Source organism: Aotus nancymaae, unplaced genomic scaffold (genome assembly GCF_030222135.1).
Source record: "Aotus nancymaae isolate 86718 unplaced genomic scaffold, 86718_ANA_hifiasm-v0.15.2.pri h1tg000057l, whole genome shotgun sequence".
Taxonomy (NCBI): Eukaryota; Metazoa; Chordata; class Mammalia; order Primates; family Aotidae; genus Aotus; species Aotus nancymaae.
In genome coordinates, this window is record NW_026988471.1 from 25206044 (window position 1) to 25222687 (window position 16644).

The 16644-nt window shown below is 47.7% G+C and overlaps 3 protein-coding genes across 3 annotated transcripts; all 3 read right to left on the minus strand.

Annotated features, from left to right (window-relative positions):
* Positions 1-54: 54 nt before the first annotated feature.
* LOC135269638 (syncytin-2-like) lies at positions 55-5105 on the minus strand. The gene is made up of 4 exons (XM_064363767.1): positions 5030-5105; positions 4233-4316; positions 1732-1821; positions 55-1037 (listed from the first exon to the last, which is right to left on the minus strand). The coding sequence occupies exons 1-4, from the start codon at positions 5103-5105 to the stop codon at positions 55-57; spliced, it is 1233 nt and encodes a 410-aa protein (XP_064219837.1).
* Positions 5106-5862: 757 nt separating this feature from the next.
* Positions 5863-10888, minus strand: LOC135269639 (syncytin-2-like). The gene is made up of 4 exons (XM_064363768.1): positions 10852-10888; positions 10089-10172; positions 7588-7677; positions 5863-6893 (listed from the first exon to the last, which is right to left on the minus strand). Exons 1-4 carry the CDS (start codon positions 10886-10888, stop codon positions 5911-5913), a joined length of 1194 nt encoding a protein of 397 aa, XP_064219838.1. The 3' UTR covers positions 5863-5910.
* An 837-nt stretch (positions 10889-11725) lies between these two features.
* LOC135269640 (syncytin-2-like) lies at positions 11726-16604 on the minus strand. Its single transcript, XM_064363769.1, has 4 exons — positions 16601-16604; positions 15945-16028; positions 13444-13533; positions 11726-12749 (listed from the first exon to the last, which is right to left on the minus strand). The coding sequence occupies exons 1-4, from the start codon at positions 16602-16604 to the stop codon at positions 11767-11769; spliced, it is 1161 nt and encodes a 386-aa protein (XP_064219839.1). The 3' UTR covers positions 11726-11766.
* Between the last annotated feature and the right edge of the window lie 40 nt (positions 16605-16644).

The window sequence follows — 16644 nt, forward strand, 5'->3', positions numbered from 1 at the left end:
ATTTGCATGTCTCCCAGTTGCCCGTCATCGGCTAACCGGTCCAGCTCACCAGGTTTAGAGGCGGTAGGCAGTACTGATAGTACCATTGTTCCTTAAGCCCATCTCTAGTTCTCGTTCAGCCATCTCCAGCTTGTGATAGGGGACCTGTAAGGGCTGCATTTTTATAGCCTCGATCTGTGTCCTAATAAATGCCATGACTTTATTAAATATGACCGGCCCAATAGAAAGGAGGAGAAGGAGGCCAAGCAGTGGGCCGAGAAGGGGGAGGACATAGGGAAGAAGACCATTCCACCCTCCCCAAAGTGGGTTATCAGCAAGCGCTTTTCTCCTTCTTGCCAAATCTTCTTGCAAGGCTTTTATCTTGTCGCTAACAATTCCTGACTGATTGATGTAAAAACAGCACTTTTCTCCAAGAGCCAGGCATATTCCTCCCTTCTCGGCGGTGAGAAGATCCAGTCCACGGCGATTCTGGAGGACAACTTCTGCGAGAGAGTGTATTTGATTTTGAATAATATTTATGGTTCCTGAAAGCACCCCCACATCATTGATAAGTTGCTCAGAGAGAGCTTGGTAAGAACGTAGGGAATAGCTTAACCCTGCGGTACCGGTTCCAACTCCAGCAGTCACTCCCAGGGCGGCTAGGAATGGGAGGAACTGTAAAGCTCTTTTTCTACGCCCTGCTAAGAAATCAAAACTGGGAATGGGTACGGCTGTGTCTCCGGGAAGGACACTGGCCTCTGGCAGAAGGAAGGCAGGTAAGCAACTGCCAGTCCAATTGTTAGGGAGATAAGTATAAGCTAGGTTGTTGCCACATACAAAAACTTGACCCGGTGGGGAAAAGATTTCTTGACTAACATTGGTATGGTTAGAGCAATTGCAAGCGAGCCATACCGACCCTACGTCCAGGTCAAAGGAATTGTTTCTAGGGGGTTTACTCACGCAGGTGACATTGATGCAGTTGATATGATGCAACTGGACAGGAAAAGGGAGGCTATATGTTCCATTTGTAGCACCAGATATTGAATTACTAGGTATTGCTATGGGAAGAGGGGGGCCAAACGTCATACAAAGCCAGCAATCTGAGTTGTTTAAATATCCAGAATCATTGAGAGCCTTGTGCATAGCTTCTAGAATGCTTCGGGTATTTGAACTCAGATCTTGGGATCTAGGCCTTGGTAGGGCTAGGGGATGGTATGATAGAGATGGAAACAAGGCTTGCAAGGTTTTTCTAACATGGTGAGCCTTCATCTGGTCATGCGGTCCTCCCCCATCACTAACACCGACCTGGGGAGAGGATGACCAACAGATGGTCTGTCCAACTTTATTGCTGGGGCAAGAGGCTTGAGCGAGCTTATAAGAGACACCATAGGGGGATGGGATGGTGTAATCTCCCCCAAATGTCTTTGCACGCTTAGAAAGTAGGACCGCGGTGAAATACGTCTGGTTTTTATGTTGGCATTGTGCAACTGACTTATAGCATGACGAGTGAACAGAAGGGGTATTATAATCAGAACAGTTGCATTTGGGTAAGGGGGAGCCAGGGGGTACTATGGCGACTATTGCCTTTCTAGTACATACATAATGGGGTTTTGCACCTATACCAGTACTTGTTTTCCCATTAGTAAGATAAGCTGTCTTGTCTGAGCAATCCTGGGATTGAACATATGCTTCTGGGGGCTTCTCGGCTGTAGTTGAGCAGTCACAGGGGTTACCGTACGCTGCCTGCAGTACCTGGTTGATGTCGTATGTACCGCCGAAGCCTGCACGGGTTCCAGGGAAGAGAGCGGTCAGAAGGACGGCAAGAATCAGCATCTTCGTGGCCTGTATGGGAAAACCAGATAATCCTCAGGGTTCCATATTCTCCCTGGGAGTATTGCTATGAGTATTTTCTGTGGCTTTGGTGTCCATTTGTTTAACCAATCTTTCTGGAAGCCATCTGGCTGAATCAACCTCTTTCGCGTACACACATACTGATCCTCTGCCCCAAATGGGGACAGGGTCGGGTCCATGCCAAACGCCTGTCATAGGGTCTTTCCGTAACACAGAGGCATATTGCTTCTGCGACGTGGAATGCCAATGCCGTTCGGCAGCGGAACGTCCTTCGTTGTCCAAAGTTAAAAAATTTTGAATAAAGAGTGTGATACGAGGTTTCTTGGGGACCCCTTATGGGGGTACCATTTCCCCTTTTTTATTTTATTTAAAGTTGTTTTGAGTGTGAGGTGAGTTCTTTCGACTATTCCTTGTCCTTGTGGGTTGTATGGGATTCCTGTAACATGTTGAATGCTCAGTTGCGTGCAAAATCGATTAAAGGCAGTGCTAGTGTAACCTGGTCCATTATCAGTTTTTATTTTACGCGGGCATCCCAGCGAAGCAAAAGCAGCTAGAAGGTGTGCAATAACGTGTTTTGTAGCTTCTCCAGTTTGTAGGGTAGCAAAGATGTATCCGCTGCAGGTGTCAACACAGACATGTACAAATTTAAGATTGCCAAATTCTGGGATGTGTGTGACGTCCATTTGCCATAGGGCATTTGGGACAAGACCTCGGGGATTAACCCCGAGGTGTGGAACTGGCAAATGTGGAGCACATTGGGTGCATGCTTTTACTGTTTGTCGGGCCTGTTCACGAGTGATGTGATGTAGTAGTCTGAGGGATTGTGCATTGAGATGATGTAGGGAGTGTGAATGCTGTGCCTGCTCTAGGGGATTGGTGGTGGTAGAGGTTTGTACTAGGAGAACACGAGTTGCCAGATCCGCCTTTGCATTTCCCGAGGCTAATGGTCCAGGCAAACCAGAGTGAGCACGCAAGTGCCCAATATAGAAAGGATGAATTCTTGAGATTAAGAGTTGTTGAAGCTGATAAAATAACTTGGCAGCAGTGGATGCTTGTCTGATAATGGGGGCCGTTTCTAAGTTGGGAGTAGATAAAGCAATGTATGCGCTGTCAGTATAAACGTTAAGAGGATTGTTGTGAAATGTGGAAAAAGCTGCTATAACTGCATGTAATTCTGCTAGCTGAGCTGAGGAAGAGTGGGATTGAAAACTAACAGTTTGATTTTTAGCTACAAAGGCTGCAAGCCCCGTGGATGATCCATCGGTGAAGACCGTAACCCCATTAGGAATGGGTTGTGATTTTGTGTTTTTTGGGAAAATAAACTCATGTTTGTTGACAAAGTCAAGTAGTTTATCAGGTGGATAGTGGTTGTCAACAATTCCAGTAAATGAAGCAAGCGCTATAGGCCACATCTCAGTACTTTGCATAAGCCAATGGACTTGATTCTTTGCATAAGGCTGGATTATAATAGCCAGTTCCTGGCCAAAATATTCCTTTCCTAGGGTTCTTCCTTTGATGATGAGGCTTGCTACCATGTGGTAATAAGGTTCCATTACTTTAGCTGGTGTACTGGAAAGGTAATTTATTTTGGACTGAACTTCACTTTGAGGGTCTACTGCTGGAAATGCCAAGGCGGGGGCGGAAGATTGCACCGCGTATGGCGGAGGGCGGTTCTGAGATGGCGGCCATTCTGGATTATGATAACGTGCAGCCTCGTCCTCAAGATCATCCCAGTTAATTCCCTCGTCTATTCCCTCATCATCAGAATTTTTGGCCCTTTCCATGAGCCACATAATTCTCTTTCTATACTTCGGGTGTTTTAGTTTTTCTTTTAGTCCCTTAGCCACTCGTTCTGCAAATTTTTCTAAGGAACAGGAAGAAGCTTTTGCAGCGGCTTCCTTTTGTTCCTCTTTTTCCGAGTCGCTGTCGAAAGACATTAAATCGACGTCCTCGGGTTTTGGTTTACTATCCCCCTTTGTTTCAATTGGGGATCCTAATTCCTCCCCCTGGGACCCAGGTCCCGGGGAAACATTTTTGTTTGAGCCTTGTAAGCAAGTTTCTCCTTGAGTAATCACATTGGCAATTAGTGGGTCAGAATGCCTTTGAGAAATGATTTCATCTATTAAATTCCAATAAGAAAAGGCAGTTACTGGGACCTTCTCGGGCCCGAATGTACTATAATAGTCCCGAAGGGCATCTCCAACTCTTTTCCACCGTTTTCCATCTATCGATCCCTCCTGAGGAAACCAGGGACAAATGTCCTTAATATAATCAAAATATTTACATAATTGCTTAGCTTTAACCTTTACTCCTCGCGCCTTTAAAGTCTTACTAAGTCCTTGTATGAACATTTGTTCATATGTTGGCTGATTTCCTGACCCACGATACCGTCGTCCACTCACCAGAGGGCGAGACCGCAGCAGGCTCCCGCGTCGTCTCCTCTCTGGACTTGCTGAGTTCTGGTTCGGCCGCTTCTGACGACACCCCTCACAGGATCCCTCGTACTCTTTGCCCCACGTTGGGCGCCAGACTGTCCCGTCCTGCAGGACAAACAACGAGGACGAAGGAGAGGGTGTGGGGATGGAAATGGGGCAGGAGATGCGAAGAATGGAGACAAGACAGGAGTCTGATCAAGTCTCGCTTATTCACCCGGGGAAAGCGGTATAAGAAGGGTAGAAAGGAGGAAGAAAGGGAGGTAGGGGAAGGAGTGCTGTCCTCATTGCGGTTGGGAAATTCCGGTCACATGATTTCTAGTAAACTGTAATTTGTCTTTTTGAAACAGAGACTAGACTGCAGGGCACCACATGGCTTGTGGATCACAGAGGTCTGGCAAATGCCTCCCACAGGTCCCTGTCCTGGCTGATAAGACAGAGGCCTGGCGGATGTTCCGCAGAGGTCCCTGTCCTGGCTGATAAGACAGGGGCCTGGCGGATGCTTCCCACCGGTCCCCCTTTTTATTAATATTATTTTATTAGGAGAGGCTGAATGGCATATCCTGAGGGGACCGTGCCTGTCTTAGGTCAGGGAATCACGCATGCAGAGGCACTTCTATCCTTACCCATCACTGGGAGAGGGAGCTCTTGTGTCCCCCTGCCCTGTCTTAGGCGGTGGTGCCTATTTGCATGTCTCCCAGTTGCCCGTCATCGGCTAACCGGTCCAGCTCACCAGGTTTAGAGGCAGTAGGCAGTACTGATAGTACCATTGTTCCTTAAGCCCATCTCTAGTTCTCGTTCAGCCATCTCCAGCTTGTGATAGGGGACCTGTAAGGGCTGCATTTTTATAGCCTCGATCTGTGTCCTAATAAATGCCATGACTTTATTAAATATGACCGGCCCAATAGAAAGGAGGAGAAGGAGGCCAAGCAGTGGGCCGAGAAGGGGGAGGACATAGGGAAGAAGACCATTCCACCCTCCCCAAAGTGGGTTATCAGCAAGCGCTTTTCTCCTTCTTGCCAAATCTTCTTGCAAGGCTTTTATCTTGTCGCTAACAATTCCTGACTGATTGACGTAAAAACAGCACTTGCACAAGACAGGAGTCTGATCAAGTCCCGCTTATTCACCCGGGGAAAGCGGTATAAGAAGGGTAGAAAGGAGGAAGAAAGGGAGGTAGGGGAAGGAGTGCTGTCCTCATTGCGGTTGGGAAAGTCCGGTCACATGATTTCTAGTAAACTGTAATTTGTCATTTTGAAACAGAGACTAGACTGCAGGGCACCACATGGCTTGTGGATCACAGAGGTCTGGCAAATGCCTCCCACAGGTCCCTGTCCTGGCTGATAAGACAGAGGCCTGGCGGATGTTCCGCAGAGGTCCCTGTCCTGGCTGATAAGACAGGGGACTGGCGGATGCTTCCCACCGGTCCCCCTTTTTATTAATATTATTTTATTAGGAGAGGCTGAATGGCATATCCTGAGGGGACCGTGCCTGTCTTAGGTCAGGGAATCACCCATGCAGAGGCACTTCTATCCTTACCCATCACTGGGAGAGGGAGCTCTTGTGTCCCCCTGCCCTGTCTTAGGCGGTGGTGCCTATTTGCATGTCTCCCAGTTGCCCGTCATCGGCTAACCGGTCCAGCTCACCAGGTTTAGAGGCGGTAGGCAGTACTGATAGTACCATTGTTCCTTAAGCCCATCTCTAGTTCTCGTTCAGCCATCTCCAGCTTGTGATAGGGGACCTGTAAGGGCTGCATTTTTATAGCCTCGATCTGTGTCCTAATAAATGCCATGACTTTATTAAATATGACCGGCCCAATAGAAAGGAGGAGAAGGAGGCCAAGCAGTGGGCCGAGAAGGGGGAGGACATAGGGAAGAAGACCATTCCACCCTCCCCAAAGTGGGTTATCAGCAAGCGCTTTTCTCCTTCTTGCCAAATCTTCTTGCAAGGCTTTTATCTTGTCGCTAACAATTCCTGACTGATTGACGTAAAAACAGCACTTTTCTCCAAGAGCCAGGCATATTCCTCCCTTCTCGGCGGTGAGAAGATCCAGTCCACGGCGATTCCGGAGGACAACTTCTGCGAGAGAGTGTATTTGATTTTGAATAATATTTATGGTTCCTGAAAGCACCCCCACATCATTGATAAGTTGCTCAGAGAGAGCTTGGTAAGAACGTAGGGAATAGCTTAACCCTGCGGTACCGGTTCCAACTCCAGCAGTCACTCCCAGGGCGGCTAGGAATGGGAGGAACTGTAAAGCTCTTTTTCTACGCCCTGCTAAGAAATCAAAACTGGGAATGGGTACGGCTGTGTCTCCGGGAAGGACACTGGCCTCTGGCAGAAGGAAGGCAGGTAAGCAACTGCCAGTCCAATTGTTAGGGAGATAAGTATAAGCTAGGTTGTTGCCACATACAAAAACTTGACCCGGTGGGGAAAAGATTTCTTGACTAACATTGGTATGGTTAGAGCAATTGCAAGCGAGCCATACCGACCCTACGTCCAGGTCAAAGGAATTGTTTCTAGGGGGTTTACTCACGCAGGTGACATTGATGCAGTTGATATGATGCAACTGGACAGGAAAAGGGAGGCTATATGTTCCATTTGTAGCACCAGATATTGAATTACTAGGTATTGCTATGGGAAGAGGGGGGCCAAACGTCATACAAAGCCAGCAATCTGAGTTGTTTAAATATCCAGAATCATTGAGAGCCTTGTGCATAGCTTCTAGAATGCTTCGGGTATTTGAACTCAGATCTTGGGATCTAGGCCTTGGTAGGGCTAGGGGATGGTATGATAGAGATGGAAACAAGGCTTGCAAGGTTTTTCTAACATGGTGAGCCTTCATCTGGTCATGCGGTCCTCCCCCATCACTAACACCGACCTGGGGAGAGGATGACCAACAGATGGTCTGTCCAACTTTATTGCTGGGGCAAGAGGCTTGAGCGAGCTTATAAGAGACACCATAGGGGGATGGGATGGTGTAATCTCCCCCAAATGTCTTTGCACGCTTAGAAAGTAGGACCGCGGTGAAATACGTCTGGTTTTTATGTTGGCATTGTGCAACTGACTTATAGCATGACGAGTGAACAGAAGGGGTATTATAATCAGAACAGTTGCATTTGGGTAAGGGGGAGCCAGGGGGTACTATGGCGACTATTGCCTTTCTAGTACATACATAATGGGGTTTTGCACCTATACCAGTACTTGTTTTCCCATTAGTAAGATAAGCTGTCTTGTCTGAGCAATCCTGGGATTGAACATATGCTTCTGGGGGCTTCTCGGCTGTAGTTGAGCAGTCACAGGGGTTACCGTACGCTGCCTGCAGTACCTGGTTGATGTCGTATGTACCGCCGAAGCCTGCACGGGTTCCAGGGAAGAGAGCGGTCAGAAGGACGGCAAGAATCAGCATCTTCGTGGCCTGTACGGGAAAACCAGATAATCCTCAGGGTTCCATATTCTCCCTGGGAGTATTGCTATGAGTATTTTCTGTGGCTTTGGTGTCCATTTGTTTAACCAATCTTTCTGGAAGCCATCTGGCTGAATCAACCTCTTTCGCGTACACACATACTGATCCTCTGCCCCAAATGGGGACAGGGTCGGGTCCATGCCAAACGCCTGTCATAGGGTCTTTCCGTAACACAGAGGCATATTGCTTCTGCGACGTGGAATGCCAATGCCGTTCGGCAGCGGAACGTCCTTCGTTGTCCAAAGTTAAAAAATTTTGAATAAAGAGTGTGATACGAGGTTTCTTGGGGACCCCTTATGGGGGTACCATTTCCCCTTTTTTATTTTATTTAAAGTTGTTTTGAGTGTGAGGTGAGTTCTTTCGACTATTCCTTGTCCTTGTGGGTTGTATGGGATTCCTGTAACATGTTGAATGCTCAGTTGCGTGCAAAATCGATTAAAGGCAGTGCTAGTGTAACCTGGTCCATTATCAGTTTTTATTTTACGCGGGCATCCCAGCGAAGCAAAAGCAGCTAGAAGGTGTGCAATAACGTGTTTTGTAGCTTCTCCAGTTTGTAGGGTAGCAAAGATGTATCCGCTGCAGGTGTCAACACAGACATGTACAAATTTAAGATTGCCAAATTCTGGGATGTGTGTGACGTCCATTTGCCATAGGGCATTTGGGACAAGACCTCGGGGATTAACCCCGAGGTGTGGAACTGGCAAATGTGGAGCACATTGGGTGCATGCTTTTACTGTTTGTCGGGCCTGTTCACGAGTGATGTGATGTAGTAGTCTGAGGGATTGTGCATTGAGATGATGTAGGGAGTGTGAATGCTGTGCCTGCTCTAGGGGATTGGTGGTGGTAGAGGTTTGTACTAGGAGAACACGAGTTGCCAGATCCGCCTTTGCATTTCCCGAGGCTAATGGTCCAGGCAAACCAGAGTGAGCACGCAAGTGCCCAATATAGAAAGGATGAATTCTTGAGATTAAGAGTTGTTGAAGCTGATAAAATAACTTGGCAGCAGTGGATGCTTGTCTGATAATGGGGGCCGTTTCTAAGTTGGGAGTAGATAAAGCAATGTATGCGCTGTCAGTATAAACGTTAAGAGGATTGTTGTGAAATGTGGAAAAAGCTGCTATAACTGCATGTAATTCTGCTAGCTGAGCTGAGGAAGAGTGGGATTGAAAACTAACAGTTTGATTTTTAGCTACAAAGGCTGCAAGCCCCGTGGATGATCCATCGGTGAAGACCGTAACCCCATTAGGAATGGGTTGTGATTTTGTGTTTTTTGGGAAAATAAACTCATGTTTGTTGACAAAGTCAAGTAGTTTATCAGGTGGATAGTGGTTGTCAACAATTCCAGTAAATGAAGCAAGCGCTATAGGCCACATCTCAGTACTTTGCATAAGCCAATGGACTTGATTCTTTGCATAAGGCTGGATTATAATAGCCGGTTCCTGGCCAAAATATTCCTTTCCTAGGGTTCTTCCTTTGATGATGAGGCTTGCTACCATGTGGTAATAAGGTTCCATTACTTTAGCTGGTGTACTGGAAAGGTAATTTATTTTGGACTGAACTTCACTTTGAGGGTCTACTGCTGGAAATGCCAAGGCGGGGGCGGAAGATTGCACCGCGTATGGCGGAGGGCGGTTCTGAGATGGCGGCCATTCTGGATTATGATAACGTGCAGCCTCGTCCTCAAGATCATCCCAGTTAATTCCCTCGTCTATTCCCTCATCATCAGAATTTTTGGCCCTTTCCATGAGCCACATAATTCTCTTTCTATACTTCGGGTGTTTTAGTTTTTCTTTTAGTCCCTTAGCCACTCGTTCTGCAAATTTTTCTAAGGAACAGGAAGAAGCTTTTGCAGCGGCTTCCTTTTGTTCCTCTTTTTCCGAGTCGCTGTCGAAAGACATTAAATCGACGTCCTCGGGTTTTGGTTTACTATCCCCCTTTGTTTCAATTGGGGATCCTAATTCCTCCCCCTGGGACCCAGGTCCCGGGGAAACATTTTTGTTTGAGCCTTGTAAGCAAGTTTCTCCTTGAGTAATCACATTGGCAATTAGTGGGTCAGAATGCCTTTGAGAAATGATTTCATCTATTAAATTCCAATAAGAAAAGGCAGTTACTGGGACCTTCTCGGGCCCGAATGTACTATAATAGTCCCGAAGGGCATCTCCAACTCTTTTCCACCGTTTTCCATCTATCGATCCCTCCTGAGGAAACCAGGGACAAATGTCCTTAATATAATCAAAATATTTACATAATTGCTTAGCTTTAACCTTTACTCCTCGCGCCTTTAAAGTCTTACTAAGTCCTTGTATGAACATTTGTTCATATGTTGGCTGATTTCCTGACCCACGATACCGTCGTCCACTCACCAGAGGGCGAGACCGCAGCAGGCTCCCGCGTCGTCTCCTCTCTGGACTTGCTGAGTTCTGGTTCGGCCGCTTCTGACGACACCCCTCACAGGATCCCTCGTACTCTTTGCCCCACGTTGGGCGCCAGACTGTCCCGTCCTGCAGGACAAACAACGAGGACGAAGGAGAGGGTGTGGGGATGGAAATGGGGCAGGAGATGCGAAGAATGGAGACAAGACAGGAGTCTGATCAAGTCTCGCTTATTCACCCGGGGAAAGCGGTATAAGAAGGGTAGAAAGGAGGAAGAAAGGGAGGTAGGGGAAGGAGTGCTGTCCTCATTGCGGTTGGGAAAGTCCGGTCACATGATTTCTAGTAAACTGTAATTTGTCTTTTTGAAACAGAGACTAGACTGCAGGGCACCACATGGCTTGTGGATCACAGAGGTCTGGCAAATGCCTCCCACAGGTCCCTGTCCTGGCTGATAAGACAGAGGCCTGGCGGATGTTCCGCAGAGGTCCCTGTCCTGGCTGATAAGACAGGGGCCTGGCGGATGCTTCCCACCGGTCCCCCTTTTTATTAATATTATTTTATTAGGAGAGGCTGAATGGCATATCCTGAGGGGACCGTGCCTGTCTTAGGTCAGGGAATCACCCATGCAGAGGCACTTCTATCCTTACCCATCACTGGGAGAGGGAGCTCTTGTGTCCCCCTGCCCTGTCTTAGGCGGTGGTGCCTATTTGCATGTCTCCCAGTTGCCCGTCATCGGCTAACCGGTCCAGCTCACCAGGTTTAGAGGCGGTAGGCAGTACTGATAGTACCATTGTTCCTTAAGCCCATCTCTAGTTCTCGTTCAGCCATCTCCAGCTTGTGATAGGGGACCTGTAAGGGCTGCATTTTTATAGCCTCGATCTGTGTCCTAATAAATGCCATGACTTTATTAAATATGACCGGCCCAATAGAAAGGAGGAGAAGGAGGCCAAGCAGTGGGCCGAGAAGGGGGAGGACATAGGGAAGAAGACCATTCCACCCTCCCCAAAGTGGGTTATCAGCAAGCGCTTTTCTCCTTCTTGCCAAATCTTCTTGCAAGGCTTTTATCTTGTCGCTAACAATTCCTGACTGATTGACGTAAAAACAGCACTTGCACAAGACAGGAGTCTGATCAAGTCCCGCTTATTCACCCGGGGAAAGCGGTATAAGAAGGGTAGAAAGGAGGAAGAAAGGGAGGTAGGGGAAGGATTGCTGTCCTCATTGCGGTTGGGAAAGTCCGGTCACATGATTTCTAGTAAACTGTAATTTGTCATTTTGAAACAGAGACTAGACTGCAGGGCACCACATGGCTTGTGGATCACAGAGGTCTGGCAAATGCCTCCCACAGGTCCCTGTCCTGGCTGATAAGACAGAGGCCTGGCGGATGTTCCGCAGAGGTCCCTGTCCTGGCTGATAAGACAGGGGCCTGGCGGATGCTTCCCACCGGTCCCCCTTTTTATTAATATTATTTTATTAGGAGAGGCTGAATGGCATATCCTGAGGGGACCGTGCCTGTCTTAGGTCAGGGAATTACGCATGCAGAGGCACTTCTATCCTTACCCATCACTGGGAGAGGGAGCTCTTGTGTCCCCCTGCCCTGTCTTAGGCGGTGGTGCCTATTTGCATGTCTCCCAGTTGCCCGTCATCGGCTAACCGGTCCAGCTCACCAGGTTTAGAGGCGGTAGGCAGTACTGATAGTACCATTGTTCCTTAAGCCCATCTCTAGTTCTCGTTCAGCCATCTCCAGCTTGTGATAGGGGACCTGTAAGGGCTGCATTTTTATAGCCTCGATCTGTGTCCTAATAAATGCCATGACTTTATTAAATATGACCGGCCCAATAGAAAGGAGGAGAAGGAGGCCAAGCAGTGGGCCGAGAAGGGGGAGGACATAGGGAAGAAGACCATTCCACCCTCCCCAAAGTGGGTTATCAGCAAGCGCTTTTCTCCTTCTTGCCAAATCTTCTTGCAAGGCTTTTATCTTGTCGCTAACAATTCCTGACTGATTGACGTAAAAACAGCACTTTTCTCCAAGAGCCAGGCATATTCCTCCCTTCTCGGCGGTGAGAAGATCCAGTCCACGGCGATTCCGGAGGACAACTTCTGCGAGAGAGTGTATTTGATTTTGAATAATATTTATGGTTCCTGAAAGCACCCCCACATCATTGATAAGTTGCTCAGAGAGAGCTTGGTAAGAACGTAGGGAATAGCTTAACCCTGCGGTACCGGTTCCAACTCCAGCAGTCACTCCCAGGGCGGCTAGGAATGGGAGGAACTGTAAAGCTCTTTTTCTACGCCCTGCTAAGAAATCAAAACTGGGAATGGGTACGGCTGTGTCTCCGGGAAGGACACTGGCCTCTGGCAGAAGGAAGGCAGGTAAGCAACTGCCAGTCCAATTGTTAGGGAGATAAGTATAAGCTAGGTTGTTGCCACATACAAAAACTTGACCCGGTGGGGAAAAGATTTCTTGACTAACATTGGTATGGTTAGAGCAATTGCAAGCGAGCCATACCGACCCTACGTCCAGGTCAAAGGAATTGTTTCTAGGGGGTTTACTCACGCAGGTGACATTGATGCAGTTGATATGATGCAACTGGACAGGAAAAGGGAGGCTATATGTTCCATTTGTAGCACCAGATATTGAATTACTAGGTATTGCTATGGGAAGAGGGGGGCCAAACGTCATACAAAGCCAGCAATCTGAGTTGTTTAAATATCCAGAATCATTGAGAGCCTTGTGCATAGCTTCTAGAATGCTTCGGGTATTTGAACTCAGATCTTGGGATCTAGGCCTTGGTAGGGCTAGGGGATGGTATGATAGAGATGGAAACAAGGCTTGCAAGGTTTTTCTAACATGGTGAGCCTTCATCTGGTCATGCGGTCCTCCCCCATCACTAACACCGACCTGGGGAGAGGATGACCAACAGATGGTCTGTCCAACTTTATTGCTGGGGCAAGAGGCTTGAGCGAGCTTATAAGAGACACCATAGGGGGATGGGATGGTGTAATCTCCCCCAAATGTCTTTGCACGCTTAGAAAGTAGGACCGCGGTGAAATACGTCTGGTTTTTATGTTGGCATTGTGCAACTGACTTATAGCATGACGAGTGAACAGAAGGGGTATTATAATCAGAACAGTTGCATTTGGGTAAGGGGGAGCCAGGGGGTACTATGGCGACTATTGCCTTTCTAGTACATACATAATGGGGTTTTGCACCTATACCAGTACTTGTTTTCCCATTAGTAAGATAAGCTGTCTTGTCTGAGCAATCCTGGGATTGAACATATGCTTCTGGGGGCTTCTCGGCTGTAGTTGAGCAGTCACAGGGGTTACCGTACGCTGCCTGCAGTACCTGGTTGATGTCGTATGTACCGCCGAAGCCTGCACGGGTTCCAGGGAAGAGAGCGGTCAGAAGGACGGCAAGAATCAGCATCTTCGTGGCCTGTACGGGAAAACCAGATAATCCTCAGGGTTCCATATTCTCCCTGGGAGTATTGCTATGAGTATTTTCTGTGGCTTTGGTGTCCATTTGTTTAACCAATCTTTCTGGAAGCCATCTGGCTGAATCAACCTCTTTCGCGTACACACATACTGATCCTCTGCCCCAAATGGGGACAGGGTCGGGTCCATGCCAAACGCCTGTCATAGGGTCTTTCCGTAACACAGAGGCATATTGCTTCTGCGACGTGGAATGCCAATGCCGTTCGGCAGCGGAACGTCCTTCGTTGTCCAAAGTTAAAAAATTTTGAATAAAGAGTGTGATACGAGGTTTCTTGGGGACCCCTTATGGGGGTACCATTTCCCCTTTTTTATTTTATTTAAAGTTGTTTTGAGTGTGAGGTGAGTTCTTTCGACTATTCCTTGTCCTTGTGGGTTGTATGGGATTCCTGTAACATGTTGAATGCTCAGTTGCGTGCAAAATCGATTAAAGGCAGTGCTAGTGTAACCTGGTCCATTATCAGTTTTTATTTTACGCGGGCATCCCAGCGAAGCAAAAGCAGCTAGAAGGTGTGCAATAACGTGTTTTGTAGCTTCTCCAGTTTGTAGGGTAGCAAAGATGTATCCGCTGCAGGTGTCAACACAGACATGTACAAATTTAAGATTGCCAAATTCTGGGATGTGTGTGACGTCCATTTGCCATAGGGCATTTGGGACAAGACCTCGGGGATTAACCCCGAGGTGTGGAACTGGCAAATGTGGAGCACATTGGGTGCATGCTTTTACTGTTTGTCGGGCCTGTTCACGAGTGATGTGATGTAGTAGTCTGAGGGATTGTGCATTGAGATGATGTAGGGAGTGTGAATGCTGTGCCTGCTCTAGGGGATTGGTGGTGGTAGAGGTTTGTACTAGGAGAACACGAGTTGCCAGATCCGCCTTTGCATTTCCCGAGGCTAATGGTCCAGGCAAACCAGAGTGAGCACGCAAGTGCCCAATATAGAAAGGATGAATTCTTGAGATTAAGAGTTGTTGAAGCTGATAAAATAACTTGGCAGCAGTGGATGCTTGTCTGATAATGGGGGCCGTTTCTAAGTTGGGAGTAGATAAAGCAATGTATGCGCTGTCAGTATAAACGTTAAGAGGATTGTTGTGAAATGTGGAAAAAGCTGCTATAACTGCATGTAATTCTGCTAGCTGAGCTGAGGAAGAGTGGGATTGAAAACTAACAGTTTGATTTTTAGCTACAAAGGCTGCAAGCCCCGTGGATGATCCATCGGTGAAGACCGTAACCCCATTAGGAATGGGTTGTGATTTTGTGTTTTTTGGGAAAATAAACTCATGTTTGTTGACAAAGTCAAGTAGTTTATCAGGTGGATAGTGGTTGTCAACAATTCCAGTAAATGAAGCAAGCGCTATAGGCCACATCTCAGTACTTTGCATAAGCCAATGGACTTGATTCTTTGCATAAGGCTGGATTATAATAGCCGGTTCCTGGCCAAAATATTCCTTTCCTAGGGTTCTTCCTTTGATGATGAGGCTTGCTACCATGTGGTAATAAGGTTCCATTACTTTAGCTGGTGTACTGGAAAGGTAATTTATTTTGGACTGAACTTCACTTTGAGGGTCTACTGCTGGAAATGCCAAGGCGGGGGCGGAAGATTGCACCGCGTATGGCGGAGGGCGGTTCTGAGATGGCGGCCATTCTGGATTATGATAACGTGCAGCCTCGTCCTCAAGATCATCCCAGTTAATTCCCTCGTCTATTCCCTCATCATCAGAATTTTTGGCCCTTTCCATGAGCCACATAATTCTCTTTCTATACTTCGGGTGTTTTAGTTTTTCTTTTAGTCCCTTAGCCACTCGTTCTGCAAATTTTTCTAAGGAACAGGAAGAAGCTTTTGCAGCGGCTTCCTTTTGTTCCTCTTTTTCCGAGTCGCTGTCGAAAGACATTAAATCGACGTCCTCGGGTTTTGGTTTACTATCCCCCTTTGTTTCAATTGGGGATCCTAATTCCTCCCCCTGGGACCCAGGTCCCGGGGAAACATTTTTGTTTGAGCCTTGTAAGCAAGTTTCTCCTTGAGTAATCACATTGGCAATTAGTGGGTCAGAATGCCTTTGAGAAATGATTTCATCTATTAAATTCCAATAAGAAAAGGCAGTTACTGGGACCTTCTCGGGCCCGAATGTACTATAATAGTCCCGAAGGGCATCTCCAACTCTTTTCCACCGTTTTCCATCTATCGATCCCTCCTGAGGAAACCAGGGACAAATGTCCTTAATATAATCAAAATATTTACATAATTGCTTAGCTTTAACCTTTACTCCTCGCGCCTTTAAAGTCTTACTAAGTCCTTGTATGAACATTTGTTCATATGTTGGCTGATTTCCTGACCCACGATACCGTCGTCCACTCACCAGAGGGCGAGACCGCAGCAGGCTCCCGCGTCGTCTCCTCTCTGGACTTGCTGAGTTCTGGTTCGGCCGCTTCTGACGACACCCCTCACAGGATCCCTCGTACTCTTTGCCCCACGTTGGGCGCCAGACTGTCCCGTCCTGCAGGACAAACAACGAGGACGAAGGAGAGGGTGTGGGGATGGAAATGGGGCAGGAGATGCGAAGAATGGAGACAAGACAGGAGTCTGATCAAGTCTCGCTTATTCACCCGGGGAAAGCGGTATAAGAAGGGTAGAAAGGAGGAAGAAAGGGAGGTAGGGGAAGGAGTGCTGTCCTCATTGCGGTTGGGAAAGTCCGGTCACATGATTTCTAGTAAACTGTAATTTGTCTTTTTGAAACAGAGACTAGACTGCAGGGCACCACATGGCTTGTGGATCACAGAGGTCTGGCAAATGCCTCCCACAGGTCCCTGTCCTGGCTGATAAGACAGAGGCCTGGCGGATGTTCCGCAGAGGTCCCTGTCCTGGCTGATAAGACAGGGGCCTGGCGGATGCTTCCCACCGGTCCCCCTTTTTATTAATATTATTTTATTAGGAGAGGCTGAATGGCATATCCTGAGGGGACCGTGCCTGTCTTAGGTCAGGGAATCACCCATGCAGAGGCACTTCTATCCTTACCCATCACTGGGAGAGGGAGCTCTTGTGTCCCCCTGCCCTGTCTT

Excerpts from the sequence above, each read along its gene's own strand:
- LOC135269638 (XM_064363767.1), bottom strand. The coding sequence starts at position 5,105 with ATGCAGCCCTTACAGGTCCCCTATCACAAGCTGGAGATGGCTGAACGA. Across the intron at positions 1,822-4,232 it reads TGCTGCGGTCTCGCCCTCTG|GCCACGAAGATGCTGATTCT; the intron begins GTGAGTGGACGA and ends TTTCCCATACAG. Across the intron at positions 1,038-1,731 it reads GTACATACGACATCAACCAG|CAATACCTAGTAATTCAATA; the intron begins GTACTGCAGGCA and ends CTCTTCCCATAG.
- LOC135269639 (XM_064363768.1), bottom strand. The coding sequence starts at position 10,888 with ATGGTACTATCAGTACTGCCTACCGCCTCTAAACCTG. Across the intron at positions 10,173-10,851 it reads GCCTACCGCCTCTAAACCTG|GGGTGTCGTCAGAAGCGGCC; the intron begins GTGAGCTGGACC and ends GGATCCTGTGAG. Across the intron at positions 7,678-10,088 it reads TGCTGCGGTCTCGCCCTCTG|GCCACGAAGATGCTGATTCT; the intron begins GTGAGTGGACGA and ends TTTCCCGTACAG.
- LOC135269640 (XM_064363769.1), bottom strand. Across the intron at positions 13,534-15,944 it reads TGCTGCGGTCTCGCCCTCTG|GCCACGAAGATGCTGATTCT; the intron begins GTGAGTGGACGA and ends TTTCCCGTACAG. Across the intron at positions 12,750-13,443 it reads GTACATACGACATCAACCAG|CAATACCTAGTAATTCAATA; the intron begins GTACTGCAGGCA and ends CTCTTCCCATAG.